Source organism: Psammomys obesus, unplaced genomic scaffold, assembly GCF_907164565.1.
Source record: "Psammomys obesus unplaced genomic scaffold, mPsaObe1.curated_primary_1811, whole genome shotgun sequence".
NCBI classification, from domain to species: Eukaryota; Metazoa; Chordata; class Mammalia; order Rodentia; family Muridae; genus Psammomys; species Psammomys obesus.
This window is the reverse complement of record NW_026590699.1, coordinates 3,965,453-3,990,805: the sequence shown is the minus strand read 5'-3', so window position 1 is coordinate 3,990,805 and position 25,353 is coordinate 3,965,453. Positions and strand designations below refer to the sequence as shown.

The window sequence follows — 25,353 nt, the reverse complement described above, 5'->3', positions numbered from 1 at the left end:
TGGTTAATGATTGCTGTGAGAGGGAGGGCCCAGCCCACTGTGAGTAGTGCCACCCCTACATAAGTTGTCTGGGCTGTTTAGGAAACCAGGCTGAGCCGGCCATGAGGACTAAGCCAGTAAGCAGCACTCATTTCACACTCTCTGCTTCAGCCCCTGCCTAAGGCTCCTGCCAGCCTTCCCTCAGTGATGAAGTGTAACCTGCGAGTTGTAAGTTGAAATGACCCCTGTCTTCCCCAAGTTGATTTTTGGTCAATGTTTTATCACAGCAACAGAAAGCAATGTTGGTAACAGAGCATGGGATATTGCTGCAGTAGACCTGGCCATGATAGGCTTTGGGGGGGGGGGGGGGTAACTAAGGAAGTGTTTAGAGCTTTGGGCTGGAAAAGCCATTGAGTGATAAGGGCTTAATGAGCTGTTGTGGGAATTTGGAAGATAGGTCTAAAAGAAATACTGATGTTAGAGGCCTAGCTTGTTTCAGAAGGAAACAAAGGCTCTGCCATGGCTGTTCAAGTGGTATTTTGGATTAAAAAAAAAAAAAAAAATCAATGGAAGTGAACCTTTGCTTTAACGGGACAATCAGTGCTAGTTATCTGGGGTTGGTGAATCAGCTATGATTAATAAGAGATCAGTATCACTGAGTTGGAATGTAGGAAATATATCCTCAGGGTCAGCACACAGAAAGCTGTGGTCCACGGGTGACCAATGCTTTATCTCAAACGGGCAGCCAACCGTGGCAATGTGTAACAATCTCCCATGTAGAACTAGTGCTGGTTTTGGTGGCATGAAAGCTGATGAGTGTCAGGGGTCATGGTGGCAGCTGAGGCTTGGCAGCATGAGAGGCCAGGAGGTCACTGGTGAAGGCACAACTTCAGTTGCGGTGGAGCCCCACACATATGCAAAGACAGTGGGACAGCACTGTGGTTAGCAGCTACGGGGTGGAGCCAGCCTGAATCTGTGGGAGGAGCTGCATGTGCTATGAAGAGCAAAGCCTGAGAGGCAGACTCATCCAAGAACTTTGGAGCCCCTAAGGACTTGAGTGAGTCATCAATGAGGAGCTTTGAGCTAGAGGATTTGATTTACACTGCTGGATGGTAGTTTTGCTCTGATTTGATTGTAACGGTGCCCTGGTTCTTTCTTAGAATACGAAGTATTTAACTTTTATTTTATAGGAGCCCACAGTCGAGAGTTCTGGGATTTTTAAAGAACTTCAATTTTTTTAAATGAACTTTAAAGTGTTTTTTGTTTTTTTTTTTTAAAGGTTGTGATATTTTTAAAGGTATGCAATGTTTTACACTGTGATATTAAAATTAACATAGCAGCCTGGGGTGATGACACATACCTTCAATCCCAGCACTCAGGGAGGCAGAGACAGGCAGATCTCTGTGAGTCCAAGACACCCAATGTGGCAAGCCGTGGCTATTAAGTTGCCGCGCCTAGAAGATGGCGCCCGCCGGATGTCCTGACTGCTGATAAACAAGTCCATGTTTGGTCAAGGCGAGCGTTGCACTGGCCCATTGGCTGCCTGCTGCAGGTCTGATGAGTGAGCGTGGTTGGCTGTGATTGGCTGATGTGGTTGCCTATCTAATTGGAAGGGCCCCGGGTACGGGGGGGGGGGGGGGAAGAAGCTTGCAAATGCCTGAATAAACTGCTTGAGGAAGAGCTGGTGGTTGCGTCTATCTTGCTGGACGAGACAGGCGCGACAACCCAAGGCTACACAGAGAAACTCTATCTCAAAATAAAAATGAAATAAATAAAAATAAAATAAAATAAACATGGCAACATGGATACAAACAAAAAAGGAAAGGTTAGAGTTTAAGAGTGATGTGTTTATGTATCAAGATGACAAAGAGTTAAATAAATTTTTGTTTTTGTGTTTTTATTTTTTTGAGACCTAGCCACTGTACCTCATTTGGAAAGGGTCCGACTGAAATAATACCTTATTCAATAAAATAAAAATAAGACCTTATTAACCGGGCGTTCTTCCAAAGGATGCCAGTTCAATTCCCAACACCACATGGCAGCTCACAACTGTCTGCAATTTCAGTTACCCAGGATCTAACACCCTCACACAGACATATATGCAGGCAGAACATCAATGTACATAAAAGAAATAATAAATAATCAATTACTTTAAAAGAAAAGAAAAAAGAAATAAGGTCAGTGGTAGTAGAGGATTCCTGATTACACACAGTGTTCTCACCAGGGACTTCTCGACACAGAGCATGACATGGTAAGGTATTCGATTTACCTGGAACTCCTGGTACCCCTGGGACTCAGCAACTAAACATTGCTGGGGAAGGTGGGGACGTACTTTAAGTCTTGAATCTCAGTGTATCTCACAGAGAAGGGATGAGAACACCACCACCCTGACCTGCCCTCCCTGAGCGTTTAATGCCAGTCCCTCCAGTTACAGAAGATTGGTTCCTCAATCTTTGTGTGCAGTTCCTTCAAAAGAATGAGTAGAAGGTTAATGAGGAAGTAACTAAATTCTTGAGTGAAGTGCATAGTTAAGATAACTGAATAGACAAAGTCTCCAGGGTCCCCGAGTCTGTCTCTGAAATGTTACTCAGATTCTAGATAGCCTGTCTTGAAAGTCCTTGTAAGTTAAATCCTGTGTGCAAACCACTTGGCAGGAAAATAACTGGGACAGGGGACTCCTAGAAGCAGGTACCATCAATAGTCACCATCAGTTCTCAGCCCCTGCATCTTATTTGGCTCCTTAATGGTGGTTTTGGCATTAACTCTCCATTGTCATCATGCAGAAAATGTGTAGATTTTTGATTGGGAACCCAGGCAGGGCTATGAGGGAAGCAAGTGACATGAGTAACGGTTGTAACCCAGAGAAAGCTACTGGGAGCGAGACAGAAAGAGACTTGGACAGTGAGGTTGAAAGATCCCCGGAGGGTATCTTCCGTCAGAGAGACCCCCTCCCAAGGAACAACGAGGCCATTCGGATGCAAACAGCAAGAGGCTTTTATTTTGATACACGGGTACCCGGGGCGAAAGTCACTCGAAAGGACTTTGCGCCTCCTTGGGGAAAAACTGGGGTTTTTATAGGGTTTTAGAGCAGAAGCACTGGTACAGAAGCGAGAGGCATGGTTACAGGGGGCTGATTGGTACGTTTACACAAGACCACAATTTGCGTCAAAGTTTGGCAGGGGCACCAAGATTCCAGGAACTGGGTGGTCAAGGGGGTTATGATGACCCCTTGACGTGGCCCGCCACCTGTTATTTTGTTTTTCTCTATCTTAACTGAAACAGTCTCACAGATATCTATGAGGGTGATTAACACAAACTGTTTTTAGTATGACTGGGGCAGCCTGACCGCAGATATCCCAAGTGGGTGACACAGCTAGGTTTCTCAGTAATTTTTCAGTTTTTCATCTGGCCTTCAGAGTTTTACAAAACAGTGGTGTCTCACAAAATGGCGTTAGCTATGTTTAACTTAGGGTGAGGCTGGGGTCTTTCAAGGTAAAACTTCCATGGGCTGGGGGTGGACTAGCTCAGCAGTCTGACTTCAGTGACTTGGGGCAAGTACTGACTCAAACGCTGCCATGTAAATTTGGTGGACGAGATCATGAGGGCCATGGGACTTCCAGACGGGAAGGGAACATCCAGAAAGGCACCAGCGTCAGATGTTTGGCACCACAGTACTGGTGAGGTGAGCTGGGGTGGGGGGTTGGGCTTCATTTGTGAGGCCTAGAATTCCTGAGTGCACGTGACCAACACTCACCGCATGAAGGCCGTGCTCTCAGTGCCAGCCTGGAAACAGGAAAGGACGGGGGCATTCTGGGAAGAGAAATAGGAGGCTTCCTTCCCTGTGTTCCCACAGGTGGGAACACCAGTTATACATATGTGTTCTGTCCGTATCATATATACCCATAATTTGTACTGAATCTACCATTTGTATTACTTATATATAGCTATATCATCAATCACTTATGCTTATATCTACAATCATTGTGTGCACATGCATGTGTGTGTGTGTGTGTGTGTGTGTACATATAGAAATATATATGTGTGTATATAATTTTTTGAGATGGGGAAGATTTAAGTATGCTGTTGTGGTGCTGACATCAATCATAAAATAAACATCCAATTTGCAGGAAATCCTAGGTTATCCCTGTAAAAAGGTCCTTTGAACCCCAAAGGGTCATGACCCATAGGTTGAGAAACTGTTTCAAGTTCTTTGCCAGACTGCCTAAGGTCATTGTCTTATTGTATCATAAGAGAGGAATTCTTTAGTCTGTGGTGCTTGGCTGTGACCCTATTTTTTAGGGTTTTTTTTTTTTTTATTTAGCTATTCATCAAGATCATATGTTAATAAAGACATTATAATAAAACATCTGATAATTTTTAAATGTCCTATAGTCTTTTAAATTTAAATATTTTTAAAAGCTGTTTTTGCAATATCAAAATAAAGTACCTTTTTTACGAGTGAAGTCACAGAGTGTAACCATAATTTTTAGAAGACAAAACCAAATTTTAAGAGTGTAAACAATTTGGTGTCTCTAAAATCAATACCAAGCGCGTTATTTTGATGTTATGAAGTTCTTGTATATGAAAACACAAAGATGCAGCTTTAATATCTCATTAGTCAAGCATAGTTTTAAATCCTATTTTTTATAAACCTGGTTTTTAATGCAGGATAGAAATTATGTAAAATCGTATCCCAATTTAAAAGTATCTTTGGAGACCTGTTTCTTTGGTTGGCTCATGCCATTTGTCGCTGCCCAGAATGGCTCCAACTCTGAGTTGTGAGTTTAAGCTAATGTTTTATTACAGATGTTACAGATTTTTAACCCTATCCAATATTTTATAAGCCAACACTCTATAACCAAGGTATACAGAACATAGTAAATTCATACATTTAAGACCAGTCAGAATCAAACATGTAGTGGCCACATACATTTATATATTTAAAATGGATAAAACTTTCCTTACTTCCTCCAGCTGGGATTGCAAGGCAGGAGCACCTTACTACCGGCTGAATCCAATCCTCATGGGCACAGAGGTTTTGTAGCAGGATTTCTTCTTACCAGAGAAGCTGAGAAGCTGCTGGTGCCCCTTTGACAGCAGCTTGTGCACATCAGGCATCCCCTGGCTTGCTGCCAGCTTGATCCCGGCCGGAGGCGGGCCTTCTCCAACAGGGTTAGGTGCAGGGTTCTAAGAGCACAGTTTACCAGTCTTTGTGGCCCCAATTCAGCTGCTTTTATTCTGAAAAATCTTTTAAATGCATTAAGACTATGTCAAGGGGTAAACAGCCAGCAGATGGCCCTTTCTTCTGAATATGAAACACAGAGCAGCCAGGTATGGTTGTGCATGCCTTTATTCCCAGCACTCAGGGAGGCAGAGGAGTTCACAGCGAGCCTGATCAGCAAGTCCAGGACAGCCAAGGCTACACAGAGAAACCCGTCTTCCGGGAGAGGAGGGGCCGAAGCGCACAGCAATAATTAAACAAGTAAACAAAGCTACAGACGTGGACAGACTGGGGCCCCAAGGACATGCAACAGAGTTGGGGAGGAGAGGAAAGAGAACCAGGTATTTCACCAGTAGGAATCAGAGCCAGAACTAGGTGGTGTCCCAGTGGGAACCAGGGAAGAAGGATGTCTCTTGACCAACTCTTACTTTAGGAGCCTTACTGTGTCCAGATTCACCTCTTTCATTTTTCAGATTGGTGCCACAGAACAGACCAGAGTCAGACTTACCAGTGGGGATCCCCAAAACAGGTTACAGGTTTCAGACTTCAAAATGAAGTTCCCAAATGTGGCTGATTACAAACCAGGGACCTGGGTAGAGTGATTGAATTCTCAGCCAATGCAACAAACATTGTAGGGTCCACTTAAATCCAATGTAACTTAAACACCATCAGTGCCGATAACAGAATGTATTATAAGCAAGCCACTACTGCTTGATCAGGGCCACAGGACTGCAAAACTGAAGGGATGATGTACAGAATTTTTAAAGGATCAAACTACAAAGCCAGGGAGAGCTGTAGCATTATCCAGTCATATTTTGACATAAGAGGTTGAGCAAGAGTTCTCATCAGGATAGGAATAGGTTCCTGGACCTGGGAACTTGAGCTTAGTCTGACCCTTCCAGCAAGGTGGAGCTGTTCTTGAGATGGCTGGACTCAGACAACTGATTCCTTACAACAGAAGCTCTTCAGCTATTGAAAGTCCCCAGACCCCCTAGGGCCTAGAACCTTGAACTTAGTTTCTCCCTATGATTAAATGGAATCTGAAAATGACATGGTGGTTCTTAGAGTCTAAGTTTCTTTTGCTTCTTCCCAACACTGTGCTGGACTCAAAGTCTTAGTCTCAGCTGACACTTCTCACTCAGCCTCTGTCAAGGAGCTGGGACCATCCTGCAGGTTGTGTGTGTGTGTTTTTTAATAGTGGTTGGGATTAAACCACAGACTCCTACACAACAGGTAAGCATTCTGCCACTGAGCCAGATCCTAGCCCTGTGTGTGTCTGTTGAGACAGGGTCCCGTGTGACATAGGCCTCTCTTGAACTTGCTGCTTGTCAAGAATGGCTTTCAACCTCTGATCCTCCTGACCCAAGTGCTGGGTTTGTAGTCCTATGCCACCACGCTCAACTCCACACCTCTGAAATGAGGAAGCAAGCACAGCTGCACTGTGTTTAAGTCAGAAGTGGAACAAGGGCCTGGGCTGTGTGCCACCCATGTAAGAGTTCTGCGTATTTCTCTCCATAATCCTCTCTTTAGGCACTGAATTGGTGACAAGGTGCCATGCACTGGGTGGCTTGAAACAACAGTGGCATTCTTTTTTAGTGCTGGACGCTAGAATTCTGGGACCAAATTGTGCTGCCCTCTGGATGCACCGTCTGAGCCTCACTCCTGCCCAGTGTCCTGAGGCAGGTGCCAGCAGTACTGACACAGCCATGGGACACACCCTCTGTCCTCAGATGTTCAGCAGCCAAACCCGCACCAAACTGAGTGCTGAGTCCAGACTCCCAGCTGGAGTCATCAATCGTCATCAACCACAGTTTAAAGGAACAGTGTGTTCTTCTGTGTTCTGTGGGGCAGCACGGCCCCACACACTGGGTACATTTTTATGAAAAGAAATTCATCTGGGGTCACAGTGCTGGTGAGATCTGGAGCTGCATCAGACGGTGGCTTCCAGATGGTAAAGCCACCAGGCAGCTCATGGGGTCACTCGGTAAGAGGCAGGAAACCTTCATGGGAGTGTCTCTTCAGTCCCATTTCCTGTGCTTTCAGAGGCCAGCTGGAGTCAACCAGCAGCTCACTCTGACAACCTCTTCTAATTCTAATCGCTCACTGGAAGCCTTGTCTATGCTCCAGCATATGATATTTAAATTAGACGGCTACCCTCTCAGCACCTCCTGATGTAGGGTAAAATAAAGCCCGGGGCTCCCGAGGGACACTCAAACCACATCCAAACCACAGCAAAAGGAAGTGAGAACCAGAATGAGCAACGTTCCCATAGAGACCTCTGAACTGGATGTCACAGGGCCAAGTCTGTTGCCACACACATGTTCGCACCCCTTCATTCCTACGCTTTCATAGTCACACACCCTCTCTCACACACACCTCACCTGCCCACACACCTCTCTCTCTCCCACACACATCCCTCACCCCCCATACCCTCAAACACACACATATACTCATACTCTAATATTATCACACACTCATTCACACACTTTAAAACACCTTCAAACATGAGCTGAAAGTCTCAGACATACCTACAGGCTCACTATGACATTAACGCCCTCATACAGTTCTCTATGCTCGAGTTCACACTTAGACATATGTACATACATGCCCATGCACACTCACAGTGGAAATTCCACCCAGCCCGGGACTAGTTTGCCTTCTTGCTTAGCTCTCAGCAGTATGATCTTGTCTTTCATGTCATAATATAGGGTTGCCAAACATAGCCCCTCCCCTCCAGGCCCTTCTGGAGCCACAAATCTGTTACATTCCTAGAGCGTGGTAGGAAAAGGCCGGGACCCCCTGAAAACAGGCAGGTGTCAGCCAGGTGAAATTAACTCGCTGGTAGATTATGCACCAAGCATTTGCTTCACAGTTCTGGGGCTGGGCCTCCCAGAGCTGGGCATGGCCAACTCTGTCCCTGATGACAGCCATTTCCTGGTCAGATGTCTCCTCCTTGTGTCCCCACACAGTGAACGGGCAAAGATCATTCCTGGTTCTTTTCACAAGGACTCTAAACACAACATGGAGCTGTACCTTTCTGACCTTAGAGCTTTCTAAAGACCTCTCAGTACAGCTGGGTGTAGTGACGAACACCTTTAATCCCAGCACCTTCTGTGAGTTAGAGGCCAGCCTGGTCTGCAAAGAGAGTTTCGGGACAGCCAGAGCTCATTACACAGTCAAAATAATAATAATAATAATAATGATAATAATAATAATACCCCTTAGAATCTCAACTTGCTGGTGAGGATTTCATGAGTTTGGGGGATACACACCGCACTTGTAGCCTGGGCTCATAGTATTGGCCGTGTGGCACCTGAGTCTAGCTCTGAGATGACTGGGCAGCCATCCTTTGACGGTGTCCCTTCCCTCCACTGAGGCCGTAGCCATGTGGTCAGCAAACTGGTCCTTTAAAAGAGTAGTGCAGGGGCTGAAGATACAGCTTAGTGATTAAGAGCACTTGCTGCTCTTCCAGAGGACCCAGGTTCGATTCCAAGCAGGTCACAAGGACCCTTGAAGTGACATCTCTGGAAGAAAATAGTTGGAAGCAAAGAGGGGCCAGCACCTAAGGATGCAGTCCGGAGGTGGAGGTGGAGCTAGAGAGCTGGGGCAGGAGGAGCTGGTGTCTCCCAGTAGTGGAGCCTGACAGGGCACTGAAATCAGTCATGTGCCCATGGAAAGCCCTTGGCTATCTTCCCACATCTGTGAACCTGGGCGGGTAGCCAGGCCCCAAGGATGTCTGAATTCACATACAACAGAGCAACTGAACCACAGTGCGTGTGTAAATATCACAAGAACATACAGCCTAAAACCAAGCTGGAGGGGGTGGGGGAGTGGCACATGCCTGTAATCCCAGCACTTGGAAGCCAGACTCAGGTGGATCTTGGTGAGTTTGCTGCAGCCTGGTCTACAGAGAGTTCTAGGACAGCCAGGGCTACACAGAGAAACCCTGGCTGAAAAAAAAAAAACAAAACTAAATAAATGAGAGAGAGAGAGCCTAAAATAGAGAATGGCTTCTACTGAGTCGTCATGCTGTTTTCTACAAAGTATTAACTGCCTATCCCTTGGTTGTTATCAACACAAATCATTTTGTTAATTTCTGGAGGAAAAAAAAAAGCCAAATTACATATTGACAAGAATTCTCTTCCCGTGTGCTTAGACGTCGGCAGCTGGTTGTATTACCAGCTGGGCTGTGTGGTTCAACCTCTTCAGCAACTGGGTGACCTGCTTGAGGAGGCTGCTTGCCCACACAGGTCTGACAGGATGCTGGATCATCCACCTGATCGGCATGCTCTACTTTAACCAACTGACAAAACAGGTCTGACAACTGGGCTGGGGCTGGCTGCTGCCATGAGGGCCAGCAGCAGGTGGGGAATAATGACTGTATCCCTTGGTAGCAGGCCTGCTTCCTATGAGACATCCTATGATGCCTGCTCATGCAGGTGACTTAGGCCTCATTCCTGATGAATTCCTGCCTACAAAGCCATTATTAAAATTACCTTGCCTGCCTCATTCTGTCAGCCTCCAGAGGAGACAGGAAATGTCCTGATTCCTGGTGGTTGGGAGGATACATGGAGCCTTGTCCCTTTACCACTTTGGGGATTGTTTCCTGGTTTGTCGGTGGCTTTGGTTCAGCTGTTCCCAGGTTGATTCCCCAGTTACAAATCTGAAGACAAGGCAAGTTCCTGAGATGAAAAACTGGAAAGAAAACCTTTAGGTAAGTTTTCAGTTTGGCATTTAGCAAACAGAAGAAACAGTGTATTCCTGTTAGGAGAGCTTAAGGATTTTTCCCTGCTTACTGTCTCACAGAAAACCTGGACATACTTTGGGGGAAGGAAGGGAGTTTATTCAAGTTCAATCTTGAGAAGGAAGTAGGTTCTTCCATCTGAAACCCCATCTAGGCGGGGAGTTGGGGAGTCGGGATCTTGGGTGCTTTTATTGAGACTGTAGGTGAGAAACGGAGACTGTTCTACAGTCTTTATCCTCAGGATCTTGTCTCCTCTTTTTGGAATCCTCCTATCTTTTTCCTTGAAAGTCAAATTGACCCACACCCCCTGAGATGCTGCCTCTATTTTTCCATTTAGACGTATTATCTTTCTGTAAGTTGATTTTTACAGTTGGATGGACTGTTGTGTGTTACAGACACCACTTCCTTTAGAATTCAGAATACTGTGTGTAAATGGATGGGCTGGTAAACGATTGGGGAAGGCTGAGGGAAAACAGGCCTGAGGTAAGAGGCTGCCTCTTCTGTTTATACTGCAGATCAAATGGGAAGCTAAGCCAACTCTACTCCCCTCCCCTCCAGCACTATTCATCCCAGTTCTAACTTTTCAGGTAGCCTTTAAACATTAGGTAAACATCCTAGCTACATTATGTCCATCTAAGCTATTATAGTATTTCCAGGAAGATTCCTATTTTTTAGGGCCTCTGTTACTGTTTCTTATCCTTGCCTATTTGATTACAGTCTAACTTGTGAAACATTAGAGTTATTGTATTGTAATTCACTAAATGTTATATGGCCTTATATGTGATTCCCTTTACATTTTGCGTTATCCAGGAGGGGAGGCAAGCTTTGCATCTGTTAAGTTGTTCCTAAAATAGTAACTGGAATTAAAAGCAAATCAAGGTGGTTGTGTACAGGTATTAAAACAATGTTGTCCTAAATCTGACAAGGTTTGGAGTGTTCCTGTAGTCACAGATACTTCAGAGGCTGATACACAAAAATGTAGAATGATTTACGGAGCCCGGGGGTTTGAAGGCAGCCTGGGAAACATGGTGAAAATTTATCTTTGGAAAAAGAAAATAGTGTATTTTTCTGTGTCTGGAAAAGCGACTGAGCATGTTTAGCTACCATAAAAAGACTTAAGTAGATCTCCAGCATCATGAAAGGAAGGAAAGAAAAATGTAGAGAAGGAAAAGGTTGGTGAAGAAAAGATGAGGTAGGAAATCAGAGATAGAAAAAGAAGGCAGAGTTTGTCTGAGCTCCTGGAGGTCTGGTTGAGGAGTTGGCTGAGTCAGTAAAGCGGCGGGCTCACAGAACACATGAGATGAGTCTGCATCTGTAGTGTCCAGGTTAAAAGCCAGACATGGTGGTGCATATCCCTCATCTCAGCAATAACGACATGCGAAGCAGAGACCGGAGGACGACCCACTCACTGGCCGCTAGCCCGGCCTTCACAGCAAGCATCCAGTCCAAGGGGAGCCAGTTTCAAATATAAGGTGGAAGGCATCTGGGGAACAATGACATTGTCAATGTTGTCTTCTGACCTCTACATGCACTTGTGTAAGAGTGTGAACATCCCCCCAAACACACACACACACACACACACACACACACACACACACACACACACATACACACATGGGGGGTGGGAGTATAACAAAACCAAAACCCTCTCTGTCACCTGAGTCCAGTCCTGGTTGGCACCCTCCCAGGAAATATAGCACAGAGCTTTGTGGGGCAGTGGAAAGCCTGCTGGGAGAAGAGCACGCTTCCTTGCTTCCTCACAGTTTCTTCTTAGATTGTAGAACACCCCTAATAAGAATTCCCACGGAAGCATGGTGCTCTCCCCTTACAGTTCTGAAGAGCACTGTGTCTTCCACTAATGCTTCTCTGTGGAGATGGCACCCTCAACCCCATAATTCCTGCTAGACCAGCGTTACCCCCTAAATGTGTCGTAGGGGTGTTTCTCCTTCTGGGATGTGGCTTTTTACCCTCTGCACTGGTGACATTCCATGTGATTAATTTCTGCTGTGGATTGATTTGGCACTGTTGGACCTCTGGTACTTTTTTCCCTTCCTGAGACCAGAATCTTCTACCTCCCAAGAAAAACCCCTATCTATGGACACATGTCCCTGAAGTCACCTATGAGAGCTGTGTGAGTGCTCATATCATTGTCAAGGTATTTGTAGCTGACTGCTAGGGTAATATCTTTGGCCCACCAAGGTTTATATGATTATAACCACTAACTTCCTACTTCCCATGAGCCCTGCCCATGCCATGTGGCTGACATGCAAAAGGCAGGGCGTTTGGGGTCAGGCGAGGACTCCTGCTCTCACTGTAGAGACCAGCAACTCTGTGATCACAGATTTGGCTCAGGAAGGCCCTGGTGCTGCAAGGTTACCTTCCCAGTAAGTCCTGCCTAAAGGTCCACTTCCGGCCATAGGCACTTCGCAGTCATCAGCTTTCCAGAAGACAGGTTTTTAGGTAAAGATATGGTTTGTTTGTTTTTTTTTTGGGGGGGGGGGGAGACAATAAGTCAGGCTCTCCCCAAGGCCTGTTGTGTGAGGGATGTTACCCTGCAGTGGGGTTCAAGGATAAAAATGGACTCAGTGAGGACAGGGTGGGCGACTGCAGTGGGAAATTATAGAGAAGAAATGAACACCCAGGTTAGGGCAGTGATCTACAAGAGGCTTCTCCCTAGGGACAAGCCAAGTGATAATAAAGCTGCCTTTTTGCAGGAATCTCATCTGAAAGCAAGGCTGGATTTTTTTTTAAACCAGCTTGATAGGATTCTTAAACTGGCCGGAGGTCAGGGTTTTAAGAACATAACAGGATCTTGCTGGAAACTGGTTTGGACTGTGCCAGGAGGAACACCCCGTGCAAAGAGGAGCGTTTTGCTGCTCCTTCGACACATCGTAAACCTGGTCCCAACCGTGTTTATGGTTCATCAGATCCTGGATGCCAGAAGGTTTGTCCTGGTGGTTATGCAGATTATAGGGCCCTGGCTGCTTTTCCAGAGAAAGAGCTCACGGCAGTCTGTAACTCCAGATCCAACAACTTCTTCTGGCCTCCTCACGCATTGCATTCATGTGGTGTATAGTCACACATGCAGGCAAAAACAGAATCAATGGACTGAGTACATACTCTTGGAGAAAGGGGTTGGGGACAGTGCTGCCTGTCAACAACAACAACAACAAAAAGAGTTTCTTCTAAGTCAGTGAAAAGCAGAGTTGCAGGCTGATTAAGAAAAATGCTTTCACATAGGTTTAAGCTCCAGTGTTAATCAAGCACTTATGAAAGGAACAGCACACAGCCGAGACCAAGAACTTTTTTTTTTCTTCAGTAAACTAAGTCATATTGTGGATTTTGAAGAACAGCGAACAGGATTACAGCTGACAAAGCGTGAACATAGGTCACAAGGGTGGAAGAGATCTTTACTAGGATACAGGGAGTTAAGACATATGCCTGACGGTGGACAAAGTTCATGATCCTGTCTGTGAAATGCCCAGCAAACTCTGGGTTTACTGCTAGGAGAGGAGCGAAGCTAAACTCAGAGATCCCTCACGTTTATGCCCTGAAATACGGCTCGTTGCTAGCTTAACATTCTTGTTTGCAATAAAAGGAATGTTGCAGGCAATCTTTACATTGAATTCACCTGACTCTGGGGTTAGGAACCCCTTTCCCTTCCTTGTCTTCTTGATCTTTCCTGCCTTTCTATTCTGCGTTAGTTGTCCTTTTCCTTTTTTTTTTTTTTTTTTTTTTTTCTTTTCTTCTTCTTGTTTTTCTGCACAGGGTTTCTCCGTGCAGGTTTGGCTGTCCTGGACCCCCTTTGTAGGCCAGGTTGGCCTCAAACTCACAGAGATCTGCCTCCCTCTGCCTCGAGAGTGCTGGGACTCAGGGTGTGCCACCACACCTGGCTTCACTCATCCATTTGTAAAGGTATTTTCCCTGTAAGGGACAGGCCGACCGACAGCCAGTTTGTCCCTAGACAAGGCATGCACTAGCCTGTACCACAACACAGGGCATAGGCACATTGGGTGCGTGGTGGATAGGAGGAGAGGAGCTTGTTGATAATAACAGGCCATATGGGTGAGATATGAGAGCTTCTGTCTCCTGTTCCCAAGAATGCTACTGCTCTCTGGGAAATAACTCTATAGGCCCAAGTGTAGAAATTTTTCTTTCTCTCTCACCCAGAGACATACCCCTCTGAGAACTCTGTCATGTTTCTGTCCAGAAGCAAGAATTAGGTAGAAGAAATTGTCTTTTTGTTTTCTTTTGAGATAATGTAAATCTACACCATTTCTCCCTTCCCCTTCCTCTCCCATATCCCAACCCCCAGCTGGAACATCTGAAAGGATGAGTAAGCAGTGTGGCACCTGACTCACAGGAGGCTTAAGGAGTGCTTAGAGGAGGCTTCCAGCAAGGCTGGCCAGACAGAAGGGAGTGCCTGGGCTGTAAACTTGCAGGTGATACAGCAGGAACAGGAGTCACACTGGAATCTTGGTTGTTTGTTGTTTTAAGGCTGGTCTAATCCAGGCTGGCCTTAAAATCAACTGTATAGCTGATCTTTAACTCCTGACCCTCCTATCTCCACTTCCCAAAGGGTCAGGATTACAAAAAATATGCCCGTACAACCAGCTCACTCTTTTGTTATTTTAACACAGGGTCTTATGTAGCTCAGAGTGGTCTTGAAACTACGAAATTGCTCCCAATACAAAGAGGAAGGACACAAACTGAGGTAACAACCACGAGCTCAGCAGTGAAACAAATACTGATGAAACACCAGGAATATAGCAAAAATTGAGTGTCACTGCAAATCTCTGCCATAAACAGATGTTTTGATGGCATTTACTTCCATGGGGGCGTGGGGCTCAAGTCACAGTTCATTGGCCATTTTATCCATCTTGTGTGTGATGTTTCTCTAAGGTCCTTTGCAAGCGGCCTGGTTAACTATGCTGAAATTCCTGCGTGTTCAGAGACAAAATGAGAACCAGGAGTGTGGTATGTACAGGACTCTTCCTCGTAGGGTCTTTTAAAGTAGGTATCTGGTGTACCTACTTTAAAGAGTGTGTTAAAGGTTCTGGGGGAGGGCTCTGCTCGTGGGCCACTGCCCTGTTTAGATAAGAGCCAGATACGTGAACGCATCTAAATGATATGACATTGCACAAGGAGTTTGCTAAGGCCTCGTGTGACTCCAGAGCCAGGCTGTTATGCTAGGTGGCTGCGGGTTCTCTAGCTGCCCAGAGAGGGGGAATCGATTCTGCTTCACCTTCTGCCACCCTACGTGACCCCATCCCCACCCTGGTCGTGGTAGGTGCATGGCAAGGGTCAGAAGGTCCCTGGCCTTCCTGTAATGCTGGCTCTGGAGATCCAGGGCCAACCAGCTTCAGCTCTTGGCAGGAGCACAGGGTAGCTCCGCACACGCCCCTCGAAAAGATTGTACACCTTTTCCTATGGGACCCTATACCACACTGCCCTTGTGCAGACTGGAGCCAGGTGCCACCGCCTGGAAAACAATGCCGCTGTAACGAGGGACGCGCTCCGGTCCATTCTGTCCTCCTGAGCACAGTATGCTGGCTCCAGCCAGTCGCCAGGAGCTCCAAGCGCTAGCACACGTAGGGCAACCCCAACCCGGAGACGCAGGCGTTTGCTTTTCATTTCAGAGCTGGAACGTCAGAGGCCAAGGAACAAGGCGCGGGAGAAAGTAGGAAGGGATGGGTGTACTTGGGCAGGGTCTTGGGGGTAGGTCTACGCAGAAGGATAGGGGAGGGTCATGGAGGGTCAGCGGGGGTTCTTGATGAATTCCCCCACGGACTCCTCCCATACCCCTTTTCAAGGTTCCAGCGCCAGCTTGAGCCAGGACAGTCACATCCAGCGAAGCGCCCGCTCTGGGCGCCCCCGCGGCTCTGGGTGGTATGGCCCGCATCCCTGAGCCCTCCTTGGTAGAGTCCCACAGGGGCGGGGCCTAAGCCAGTTGTCTGTAGAGGTGCGCGTGCGCAGTGGGTAGTGTTTGCTCAGCGCGCGACAGTGTCGTGGGTGAGTCTCCGACGCTAAGGGAGGAGTGGACCGAAAGCCGGGTACCAGCTGAGGCGGGCACACAAGTGGGCTTGGGGTCCGAATCTCCCGTGCCACCCACCCGCCAGCATCCTGTCTGGCTCATGTCACGTGAGCAGCTGATGGGCTGATAGGCGGCGCCCCCGCTTCTGCTCACCTGAATGCAGGTGAGACGTGGAGCGCGCCCAGTATACACCCGCCTGCATAGGGGCTGTCATTGCCTGGCTACTCGAGGAGGAGGCATCCCTTTGGTTTTGGCCTCCAGGTCGTGGGACCAGCGGGGGCGCGGGTGACGAGCCAGAATGGGTGCAATTGGTTGACTTGGGGCGCCAGAGAACATGGTATCAGGGGCGGCAGAGTGATGGAACAGCCTGGGACGAATCGGGACAGGACGCTCGGCTAGGTCAGTACAATGCTAGGGGCTGGGGAGTATGACTCGTCTGAGACCGGAGGGGGAAAGGCGCTGTTGGCCTGATCCCAGAGGTGGGATTGGGTGATGGCAGCACGTAGAGAAGGAGAGGGGGAATAAGACTTGACACCTGGCTATCAGCTGTCCTGGGGCTAGGGTGGTGTCTCAGATAAGGATGCCTGCCGAGTTTTAGAAGGCTTTAAGAGTGGCAGTTGTGAAGTACTGTTTGAATTCACCGCTATTCATTTTCTTACTGTGTTTGTGTATGAAATCTGTAGCTAGACATTGGACTTGTTGCTATGTTTTGTTTTGATTTTACTTAAAATCTTTGCAGGAAGAGTGTGAGCATTTGGGAAAAGTCACGATTAAGCAAATGTCAAATTGTTGTGAAAATATGACTTGCCCCCACAGCCACTGGGTCTTCCACAGTTCCTTTAGACTGGCCTGAGTTTCCTAGCTCTAGTTGTTATGGAAATGGTGCTCATAGATTGGGCCTCCCTTCTTGGTCCCATGAAGGTTCTCCCTGAACAGTTTTGCTGAGATACTCGGGACAGAATATGTTAGGATACTGGATAGGTAAATAAACACACATCCCAATCATGTGTTTCTTAAGCTTCCCAGAACCCCCTGGGAGAGGATTAGTGAGGGACACTGATGTGTTGCTAAAGGCAAAGAAATAGTGAACAGCTTACATGCATTTCCCCCTATTTGTTAATAACAAGGAAATGTTTTTATCTAGAGAAAGCCTGACTCAGCGAGTGCCAGAGACTTGTGGTATTGCTTTAACCTTGTCAGCGGATAATAAGGTTTCATTTCTCTATTTTCAGGCTTATTTTATTTTCAATTTGGTTGAGCATGTATTTCTTTTGCTGTTGGGGAAATATTTTGAGCACCTGTTTGTGTGTGATTCTGAAAGTGTTGAGAAAATCCCCTTGCATTGTCAATGGTATGCCCTACTGAGTGGCATAAGAAGAGTGGCAGAAGAGTGGCAGCCAGTGTGGGAGGGTTTCTGCTTGAGCAACAGTAGGAGTGCTGGGCTGAGTGTGTTAGGCACAGAACCGATGAGTGTTCTGGGGCACAGTGAAACCACAGCCTTTTGGGCCATGGTTCCCCGTTGTAGGGAAAAAAACTCAAGGAAGTGTACAGGGCCCCAGAGGCATCACCTGACTGGATGGCCCCAGAGGCAACACCTGACTGGAGATTATGAAGCAAACCTGGGCTCACCCTATTAGTGGCAAATGGTGCATCTCATGGTTGAGTGGAAAAAAAAAATAAGGGAGGACCTGACTGTTCTAGGTAAGGTGGAAGAGAAGGTTTGTTGTAGATATGAGGGAGAGCACACCCAGAGGCAGAGACATCCGAGAGAGTCCAGAATGAACATTACCCTAGCCAGAACATAAGAGGAGAGGGGATAAGGAAAAGGGGAGAACCAGGAAACCAAGATGCCCAAAAGGGCCAGTGTAGCCAAAATGGCTGGCTTATATAGGGATGAGGAGCACAGCCCCTGGGCTGGAGAAGTTTGGAGTAGGGGTTAGGGCATGCCAGCCAGGAAGACCTGTAACAAGTAGGGACTGAGGGATGCTGGGAGAGCATAGCAGCCCGTGCCAGCTTTGATGTGTTAACAGGGAGCAGTGACAGGCCACTGTGCAGTGTATTTTAGATGGTAAGCATATGGGCTTGGTGTGAAGCAGGCAGGCATGCAGAAGGGTTTGATGGTAACCTCAGTGTCCCTTTTTTTGCCTTTCTAATGTGAGAGATGTGGTCATTCTGAGGAGTGGAACTACATGTGAAAGGAGAAGTGAGCTGGTCCCATACCCATCTGCTGCCTACCAGGCACAGCTCTGACCCTGTAGGGGACCAGCAGGACTCCAGGGAGGAATGGCAGGGTGGATCCCAAGAGCAGATAGGCTCCCTGCAGCCAGAACCTGGCCTGCAACTCTCATGGCCTGGGAAGTTGAAGTCAGCCTTGCTGCTGCCTCTGCAGATGAAGGATGCCAATTGGTGCTGTTAGTTGCTAAGACAACACAAGCTTCCTAGAGCTTTGCGTGCATTGTTGTATAGAGACACCCATAGCAGGAGCTTCTGAGCACAGACCCAGCATGGGGAAGTGCTAACGGGGGTTGAAGTGTGGTGTATGTTCTGGTGTAAAATCCATGGGTTCTTTAGCTATTTGGCACCTGTTCTGGGATGGCCAGGAGGTCTGCTGGGTCGTGTCTGTGTCAGTGACTGAGTGAGAGGCAGTGCTTTGTTGAGATGCCCCTCCTTGCTCTAGAGGGTACCTTGAAGAGTTGGAACCATTCTCTGGTGGAGATGAAACAGACTAGTTGGATGTGCCTGACGGGGTGGGTGCTTCACGCTCGCTCTGTTGTCCTGCGTTTTCAGGGTCAGCCACTCTGCTCAGGGAAGCTATGAGAACCCACTCGGCTGGGCCATCTTTGACCCTGATGCTCTGGGGTTCCTCCTACTCTGACTAAACCAGAACCTCTGGAGACTGTGCCTTGATTTAGGAAGTGGACCTCCGAGAGATTTTCAGAGTTGGGGGGTCCGCCCCAGCCAAGACCCAGGCCCAGTAGGAGCTGACATCTGCGATGCGTTGGTGCAATGACAGCAAAATGGGAACTTGCTCTCAGTCTCATGACTTGTGGACAAATGCAAGATGGGGCCCTTTTTTCCTCCAGATCTAGAAAGGAAGATCTGCCTCCCTTCCTCGCCCAGGCTGGACTTCAATGTGGCTGGGTTAGAAGCTGTAAAGTGCTCAGCTAGGTAGGGGGCATTACAAGTTCAAAGCCAGCTTCATTCTCGGAAAAAGAAAGGGACAGAAGTGCAGAGCCGCACCGAGGCCAGTGCCCCAGCCCTGTGGGAGCGTGTTAAATTTTGTGTGAGTGAGAGTAACTTCTGTAGTCATTGGAAAGGTGAAATAAACTAGTGCTGCCACAAGCAGAGGCATGGACCACAGGTGTAGACTGTGCACGGAACAGCCTCCAGGTTGTCATCTCCAGAGAGCATGTCCCTGTGCCCGGAAATGCACCTTGGCATGGGGGACAGCAACACAGGGCTCCCAGGACTGCAGGGGATACATGGTATCAGAGTTGTGTGCACACAGCTGTGTCCTGTGTTAAAGTTAGGGGAAAACCAGCACCTTCAAGCTGTTGTTCTCCGTCACAGGACCACTGCCAGAGTAGGAGTGTAATGGCCCCAGTGTCCCTTGGGATGGGCCCTAGCATCCAAGCTCAGCACAAGCCGCCTGTTGTGGTGCCTTCTGTGGCTGCAGAGTGGGTTGATTAGTGTAGACAGAAAGCTATTGGAGTACTCCTGGTACTCTACCCTGCTGCCTCATGGGTCAGGCGGTGAGTACACAACCCTGTGGTATTCTGCCTCTGTCTCTCAAAGTAGGCTTCAGGAAGCACCCTGGCTTCAAGGAAGCAGGGTCAGCGTTGGTCCCGTCTGCTAAGGGACTGGCCGTCTGGGAATGATAACACTGGTTCTGGAAGAGAAAGGCCCACTGGGTCTCACAATTTCCTCCATTCTCGAGACACCGCTTTTACAGTTTCTCAGACACACTAGATTCGGTTTAGGTACCTTTTGCCATTCAAGCACAGTTTAGAATCTGTACATGAATTCAGCAAGTATTTCATGGGGCCTACTGTGTGCCAGCCATTGTGCCAGGCCATGTAGTTATAACGGGGGTCAGGCTGGTGTGATGCGGGCTGGAGAACTGCAGTGTGGCTTAGGTTTGGTCCCAGAGGGCGTGTGAGTTTGTTTGAAGCCTTTTACAAGGACATTTGGTCCAGTTTGTGGTGATTCTCCATAGACTAGAGGGCATCTGAAGAAAATGGATTTAAGCTGGTTGGGGCCAGGGGCAGGTGGCAATCTGCAGAGAGACCTTAGTTTGGAGCTAGAGCATAAAGCAAGGTGAGGGAGAATTTGAGGCAGGACAGGACGTGGGTCACACCCAAATAATGGTGGGTCCCCAGGCAGTAGTTCAGACTCATTCTGGAAGCTATGTTAGAGTCTTTTTTTTTTTCTTTTAAGATTTATTTATTTATTATGTATACAATGTTCTGTCTGGATATACACCTGCATGCCAGAAGAAAGCACCAGATCTCATTATGGATGGTTATGAGCCACCATGTGGTTGCTGGAAATTGAACTCAGGACCTCTGGAGGAGCAGACAGTGCTCTTAGCCCCTGAGTCACCCCTCCAGGCCCCTATTAGAATCTTAACAGAGGATCTAAAGTCATGAGAAGGAGCACATGACGGATCTGAATTGTAAAACAAATTAACAGTCATTTTCAGGTAGTTAACCCTTAGGATGCTCCAGATTAGCAAGCCTCAACCTGTACCATGCACCAGACCTTCTTCAGTCCCACAGCGTCCCCTACTCCCCAGTACTCATGGTCTGCTCCCCTCTTGGGGAAACTGAGTCCCAGAAATGTCCTAAGGCCACAGGACCAGGATTGTTCCTGACACCATAAGTAAACATGCTGCTTTTATTAACAGCTTTTCCAAAGCATGGAACGTGAAGGACAGATCCTAGAGGTAAGGCCTCAGCTGAATGTGTCCAGTGTCATTGTTTGGCCTCTGGATCATGTAGTTTATCACCAGGCTTCGGCAAGGGCCAGAGCTCAGCCTGGAGCTCTATGGGAAGAGGATTGGTGTCAGCCTTCCTTCATGGCCGAGCGTCTCAGGCTCCTCGTAGTTTCTTCCTCTGTGCTGTCTGTAGGTATCTTGCAGGGCCTAAGAGTGAGGCAGTAGAGTGCTTAAAAAATACTTCCCACACCTTTGTCCTGTAGTGGGGGTGGGGTGGGTAGACTTCTTTGGGGGAGGGAGACTGTGGTGTTTTTCTTCTTCCCTTTGCTTCTGAGCCAGCACAAGGTGAATTTTCTTTCCTCTTCAGGTTTCAGATGGATGCCCGAAGACCCTAGAGACAGCTCCACTGAGAGTGAGGCGTGGTGTCAAGCCAAGCCGCTGGGTGTTGGCACGGATACACCCCTGGCATCCAGATTAGGATCATGACTCCTGTGAGCAGCCATGAAGTGGCGGAGAGTGTTTTTGACCTGGACTATGCTTCCTGGAAGATTCGCTCGACGCTAGCAGTAGCTGGCTTTGTCTTCTACCTGGGCGTCTTTGTGGTCTGCCACCAGCTGTCATCCTCCCTGAATGCCACCTACCGCTCTCTGGCAGCCAGAGAGAAGGTCTTCTGGAACCTGGCAGCTACCCGTGCTGTCTTTGGTGTCCAGAGCACAGCTGCAGGCCTATGGGCCCTGCTGGGGGACCCTGTGCTCCCTGCCGACAAAGCACTTGGCCAGCAGAGCTGGTGCTGGTTTCACATCACCACAGCCACCGGATTCTTCTTCTTTGAGAATGTGGCTGTTCATCTGTCCAACCTGTTCTTCTGGACGTTTGACCTGTTTCTGGTTGTCCACCACTTCTTCGCCTTTCTCGGGTTTCTCGGCTCAATGGTCAATCTCAGAGCTGGCCACTATCTAGCCATGGCCACTTTGCTCCTAGAGATGAGCACGCCCTTCACCTGTGTCTCCTGGATGCTTCTGAAGGTGGGTGCTTCCTGAGGGGAAGTGGGGGTCCTGGGCTTGGCTGCAGAGCAGGGTGCCTTACACAATACTACAGAGGCTGGAATGTCACTGGGACTTGCCATAAGGATCTGTGCAGTGAGACATCATCTATCTATGTATCGATCATGTATGAATATATGTGTATGTGTGTGTGTGTGTATGTATGTATGTATCTGTCTGTCTGTCTATCTATCTATCTAATCTATCTATCTTCCTTTTTTTAGAGACAGGGTTTTTTTGTGTATACCTGACTGCCCCAAAACTCGATCTGTAAAGCAGGCTGTTTGAACTTACAGAGATCCTCCTGCCTCTGCCTCCAGAGTGCTGAGATTTAAGGCGTGTGCCACCATCACCCAGCACTCAGCTTCTTAGATTTAATTAAGTCTTAGAGTTAAAATAATGATTGGTGGCTCTTAGGACTGAGTCACTTAAAACATTCTGAGGAGATGTATTTGTAGTGTTGTATACATTCAAAAGGTCCTCTCTTAAATACGTGACTCTTACCCTCTGGGGTGGCGGGGGTGTCAGACGCGTGTATCTTTATGGGAGTGTGAGAGCAGCTTTCTTTTGTTGGTTTACTGAATTCAGAAGTTGGCTCCTGGACAGCCTGGAGGTGAGCATTGCCTCTGACCTCAGAGGCCCTGCCTCCAGAACAGTAGCCACACCTTTAGCTTCTGACCCGCCAACTGGCCCTGAGTCTAGCGGCCCCAAACCCAGCCACTGAGTTTCCAAGTTCTGCCCATCCAGGGGCACCCTGAGAGGAGGCAGCAGCCACATCTGCACTGGGGTTGGCGGTCTGAGGATGCCCAAAGGCTGGTGCCACGAAGCACCTGCCACCAGTGTGGGGGGTGCTATTCGGGGTCTGTGTGGGGCAGCCGGGCTTGGCTTTGTGTCCATGGCGAGGCATCAAGTGCTGCTCAGCTTCAGCTGCTGAGACTCACCGCTGTGTTTCGCTGTGATTTGCTGATATTTGTGAGCATGGTGTTACAGCTACTTCATTTTAGCCTTCATCTAAGGCTGGCTGAGGTGAAACAGCTAAAGCAACCAGGACACACATTCCATCCAAACTGCCCCAGGCTGTGTGTGTGCTGCTGCTGGATAAGTGGGGGCCCTTCTTGCTAATTCAAGATAGAAAGATTTGAGTCCTGCCTTGGGGGGTAGGAAGCAAGCAGGGCAGGCCGGACTGATGAGGTGCGTCCTCAGGCTCCCATCTCCCTTCAAAATTAAACCCAGGAGATCAAACGCTGGCAAGAGGCCCGTTGCTTTGAACTGAGTTCATGACGTGTAAAGGGCGCAGATGCCGTTTCACATTCTGTACTGACGCTGTGCTTGCCCTGTCCACAGGCCGGCTGGTCAGGCTCCCTGTTCTGGAAGGTCAACCAGTGGCTCATGATCCACATGTTTCACTGCCGCATGATCCTCACCTACCACCTCTGGTGGGTGAGCCTCACGCACTGGGACGCCCTCGTCAGCAGCCTGTACCTGCCTCACTTTGCACTGTTCCTCTGTGGGTTGGCCCTGCTCACGTTCATCATCAACCCCTACTGGACACACAAAAAGACTCAGCAGCTTCTCAATCCTGTGGATTGGAACTTCGCACAGCCTGAAGCCAAGGGCAGCAGGCAAGAAAGGACCAACGGCCAGGTGCCCCAGAAAAAGAGGCTCTAGAACCCAGGGACCAGGTGGACCGTGACGCCGGTGGACGAGTGCCCAGGATTCTGCAGAGATCCGTACATAGTGAACAGATGAGGATGTGAATGAGCTTAGATCTAGGTGCATACTAACTTGTCCTTTAGTATTAATTCTAAAGTAGCCATGAAGTATCGCTGGGGCCGTGGCTTGTCCGCAGGAGGTCTTTGCCATCATGATCTTCTTCTGGTCTGGCCTCAACCATCCTGTGTCTGTCAGGGAAGGAGCCATGGTGGCTAGGCGTGCAGGCTGCCAAGGAGGCCAGTCTGGATCATTGAAAGGATTGACCAAGGAGGTCCCCATGTGGGTGTGGACATGTCTTGTTCGGAAGTCATGTTCTCTTTCATTGCAAAGAACTGACCCAAGAAAATGTGATTTGCTCGTATTTGCTCGTGAATACTTCCTAGCAGGTGGAATTTTAAGCCGGTGGCCACGCACCTCCCTCTAGTGGCAAGAATCGGAAGGACACAGTTCTGGTAAAGGGTTCTTTGTGTCTTATCAGAGTTTGCCCACCCCTCCTGGCACAGTAGAGGTGTGAAAGCTTGTATTTTGAAAACAAAATACCCCTCAAGGAACCTAATAACCTGTTTTTTTTTTGTTTTGTTTTGTTTTTGTTTTTTAATGAGAACTTTTAGTGATATATTTCTCAATTGACAGAATAAGGTGTCTGGCTCTTCGGGCTATTTCCAATTGACCAAAGTGGCTAGGCTAGCATCCAGCTGTGCACTGTCAATTTCAGGGCAGGGCAGAGATGACTGCTCCCCTCCAGGCTGTGAGGGGGTGCTGTATCTAGAGATACCCATCCTGAGTTGCTGGGGTCCAGGACAAGCAGCCTGCCTGATGTGACCCCATGCCAGTGTTCTCACTGCACTGTTTGTGGGTACCATGGCCAGGCACTGGCTAGCCACGCTATTGGCAGACACGAAAACGTTCCCCAAGAGTGTGCAATTGAAGTACATTTCATTTTTGTCAAAACCGCCTTTGAAATGGTGGTATCTCTGGAAAATCATGTGTGACTTCTGCTTGCCGTGGAGGGGCGGCCTCAGCATATTTTGACTACTAGCCCTTTAACTTTATCAGGATGTATGATGCCTATTTATTTCTTTCTAAGAAAGCCCTTCCTCTGTGTCCCCAAGATGCTCAGCTGCAAACCCTGTAGCTCCTGTGTCTGCTTTGTCGAGGCACCAGCCTGGTGGTTTCTAACTGGGCAGGAGTTTAACAAAGTGACACCTGCTTACAGAACCCAAGCACATGCCAGTCCCTGCCAGATCATGTGAGCCCCACGCTCACTGTTTGAGGGTCTGGGAACACCCCGTGTCCAGAGGACCAGGGTGCAGCTGGAAAGTTCATCTGACTTTCTCTGGCTTCCACTAGGGGCGTGACCTCACTTTACATCCTCTGCCTTTGCGTGTGTCAACTGAGTGGCATTCAGGTGGCTTCTGGTTGCCCCCCTCCTCCACATCTCTTCTGAGCAGAACTTCTCCCTGGGACCTCAGAGACGAGAGTGACCAGGGAGAAGGCTCAGGGGATGGTGTGACCAGCAGTCCCTGCCTTTATTGCCCAGAGCAGTGGTTCTCATGCTGCAACCTTTTAACACAGTCCCTCATGTTGTGCTGACCCCCAACCACAAGCTAATTTTTGTTGCTCCTTCGTAACTGTAATTTTGCCACTGTTGTGAATCATAATATAAATATCCATGTTGTCCGA

At 48.1% G+C, this 25,353-nt stretch overlaps 1 protein-coding gene across 3 annotated transcripts; it reads left to right on the top strand.

Annotated features, from left to right (window-relative positions):
* Positions 1-102: 102 nt before the first annotated feature.
* Positions 103-25,353, top strand: Cln8 (CLN8 transmembrane ER and ERGIC protein). 3 transcript variants are annotated; one of them, XM_055608486.1, is made up of 3 exons: positions 103-207; positions 21,282-21,939; positions 23,302-25,353. In XM_055608486.1, the coding sequence occupies exons 2-3, from the start codon at positions 21,397-21,399 to the stop codon at positions 23,623-23,625; spliced, it is 867 nt and encodes a 288-aa protein (XP_055464461.1). In that variant the 5' UTR covers positions 103-207; positions 21,282-21,396; the 3' UTR covers positions 23,626-25,353. The 3 variants fall into 3 exon arrangements, with proteins under 3 accessions (XP_055464461.1, XP_055464459.1, XP_055464460.1); XM_055608484.1 differs by lacking the exon at positions 103-207 and adding an exon at positions 15,935-16,141; XM_055608485.1 differs by lacking the exon at positions 103-207 and adding an exon at positions 16,161-16,377.

What these genes read in the sequence shown, in the direction of transcription:
- Cln8 (XM_055608486.1), top strand. Translation starts at nt 21,397, where the DNA reads ATGACTCCTGTGAGCAGCCATGAAGTGGCGGAGAGTGTTTTTGACCTG. An exon ending in TCTCCTGGATGCTTCTGAAG is followed by an intron (nt 21,940 to 23,301) that starts GTGGGTGCTTCC and finishes CCCTGTCCACAG; the next exon opens with GCCGGCTGGTCAGGCTCCCT.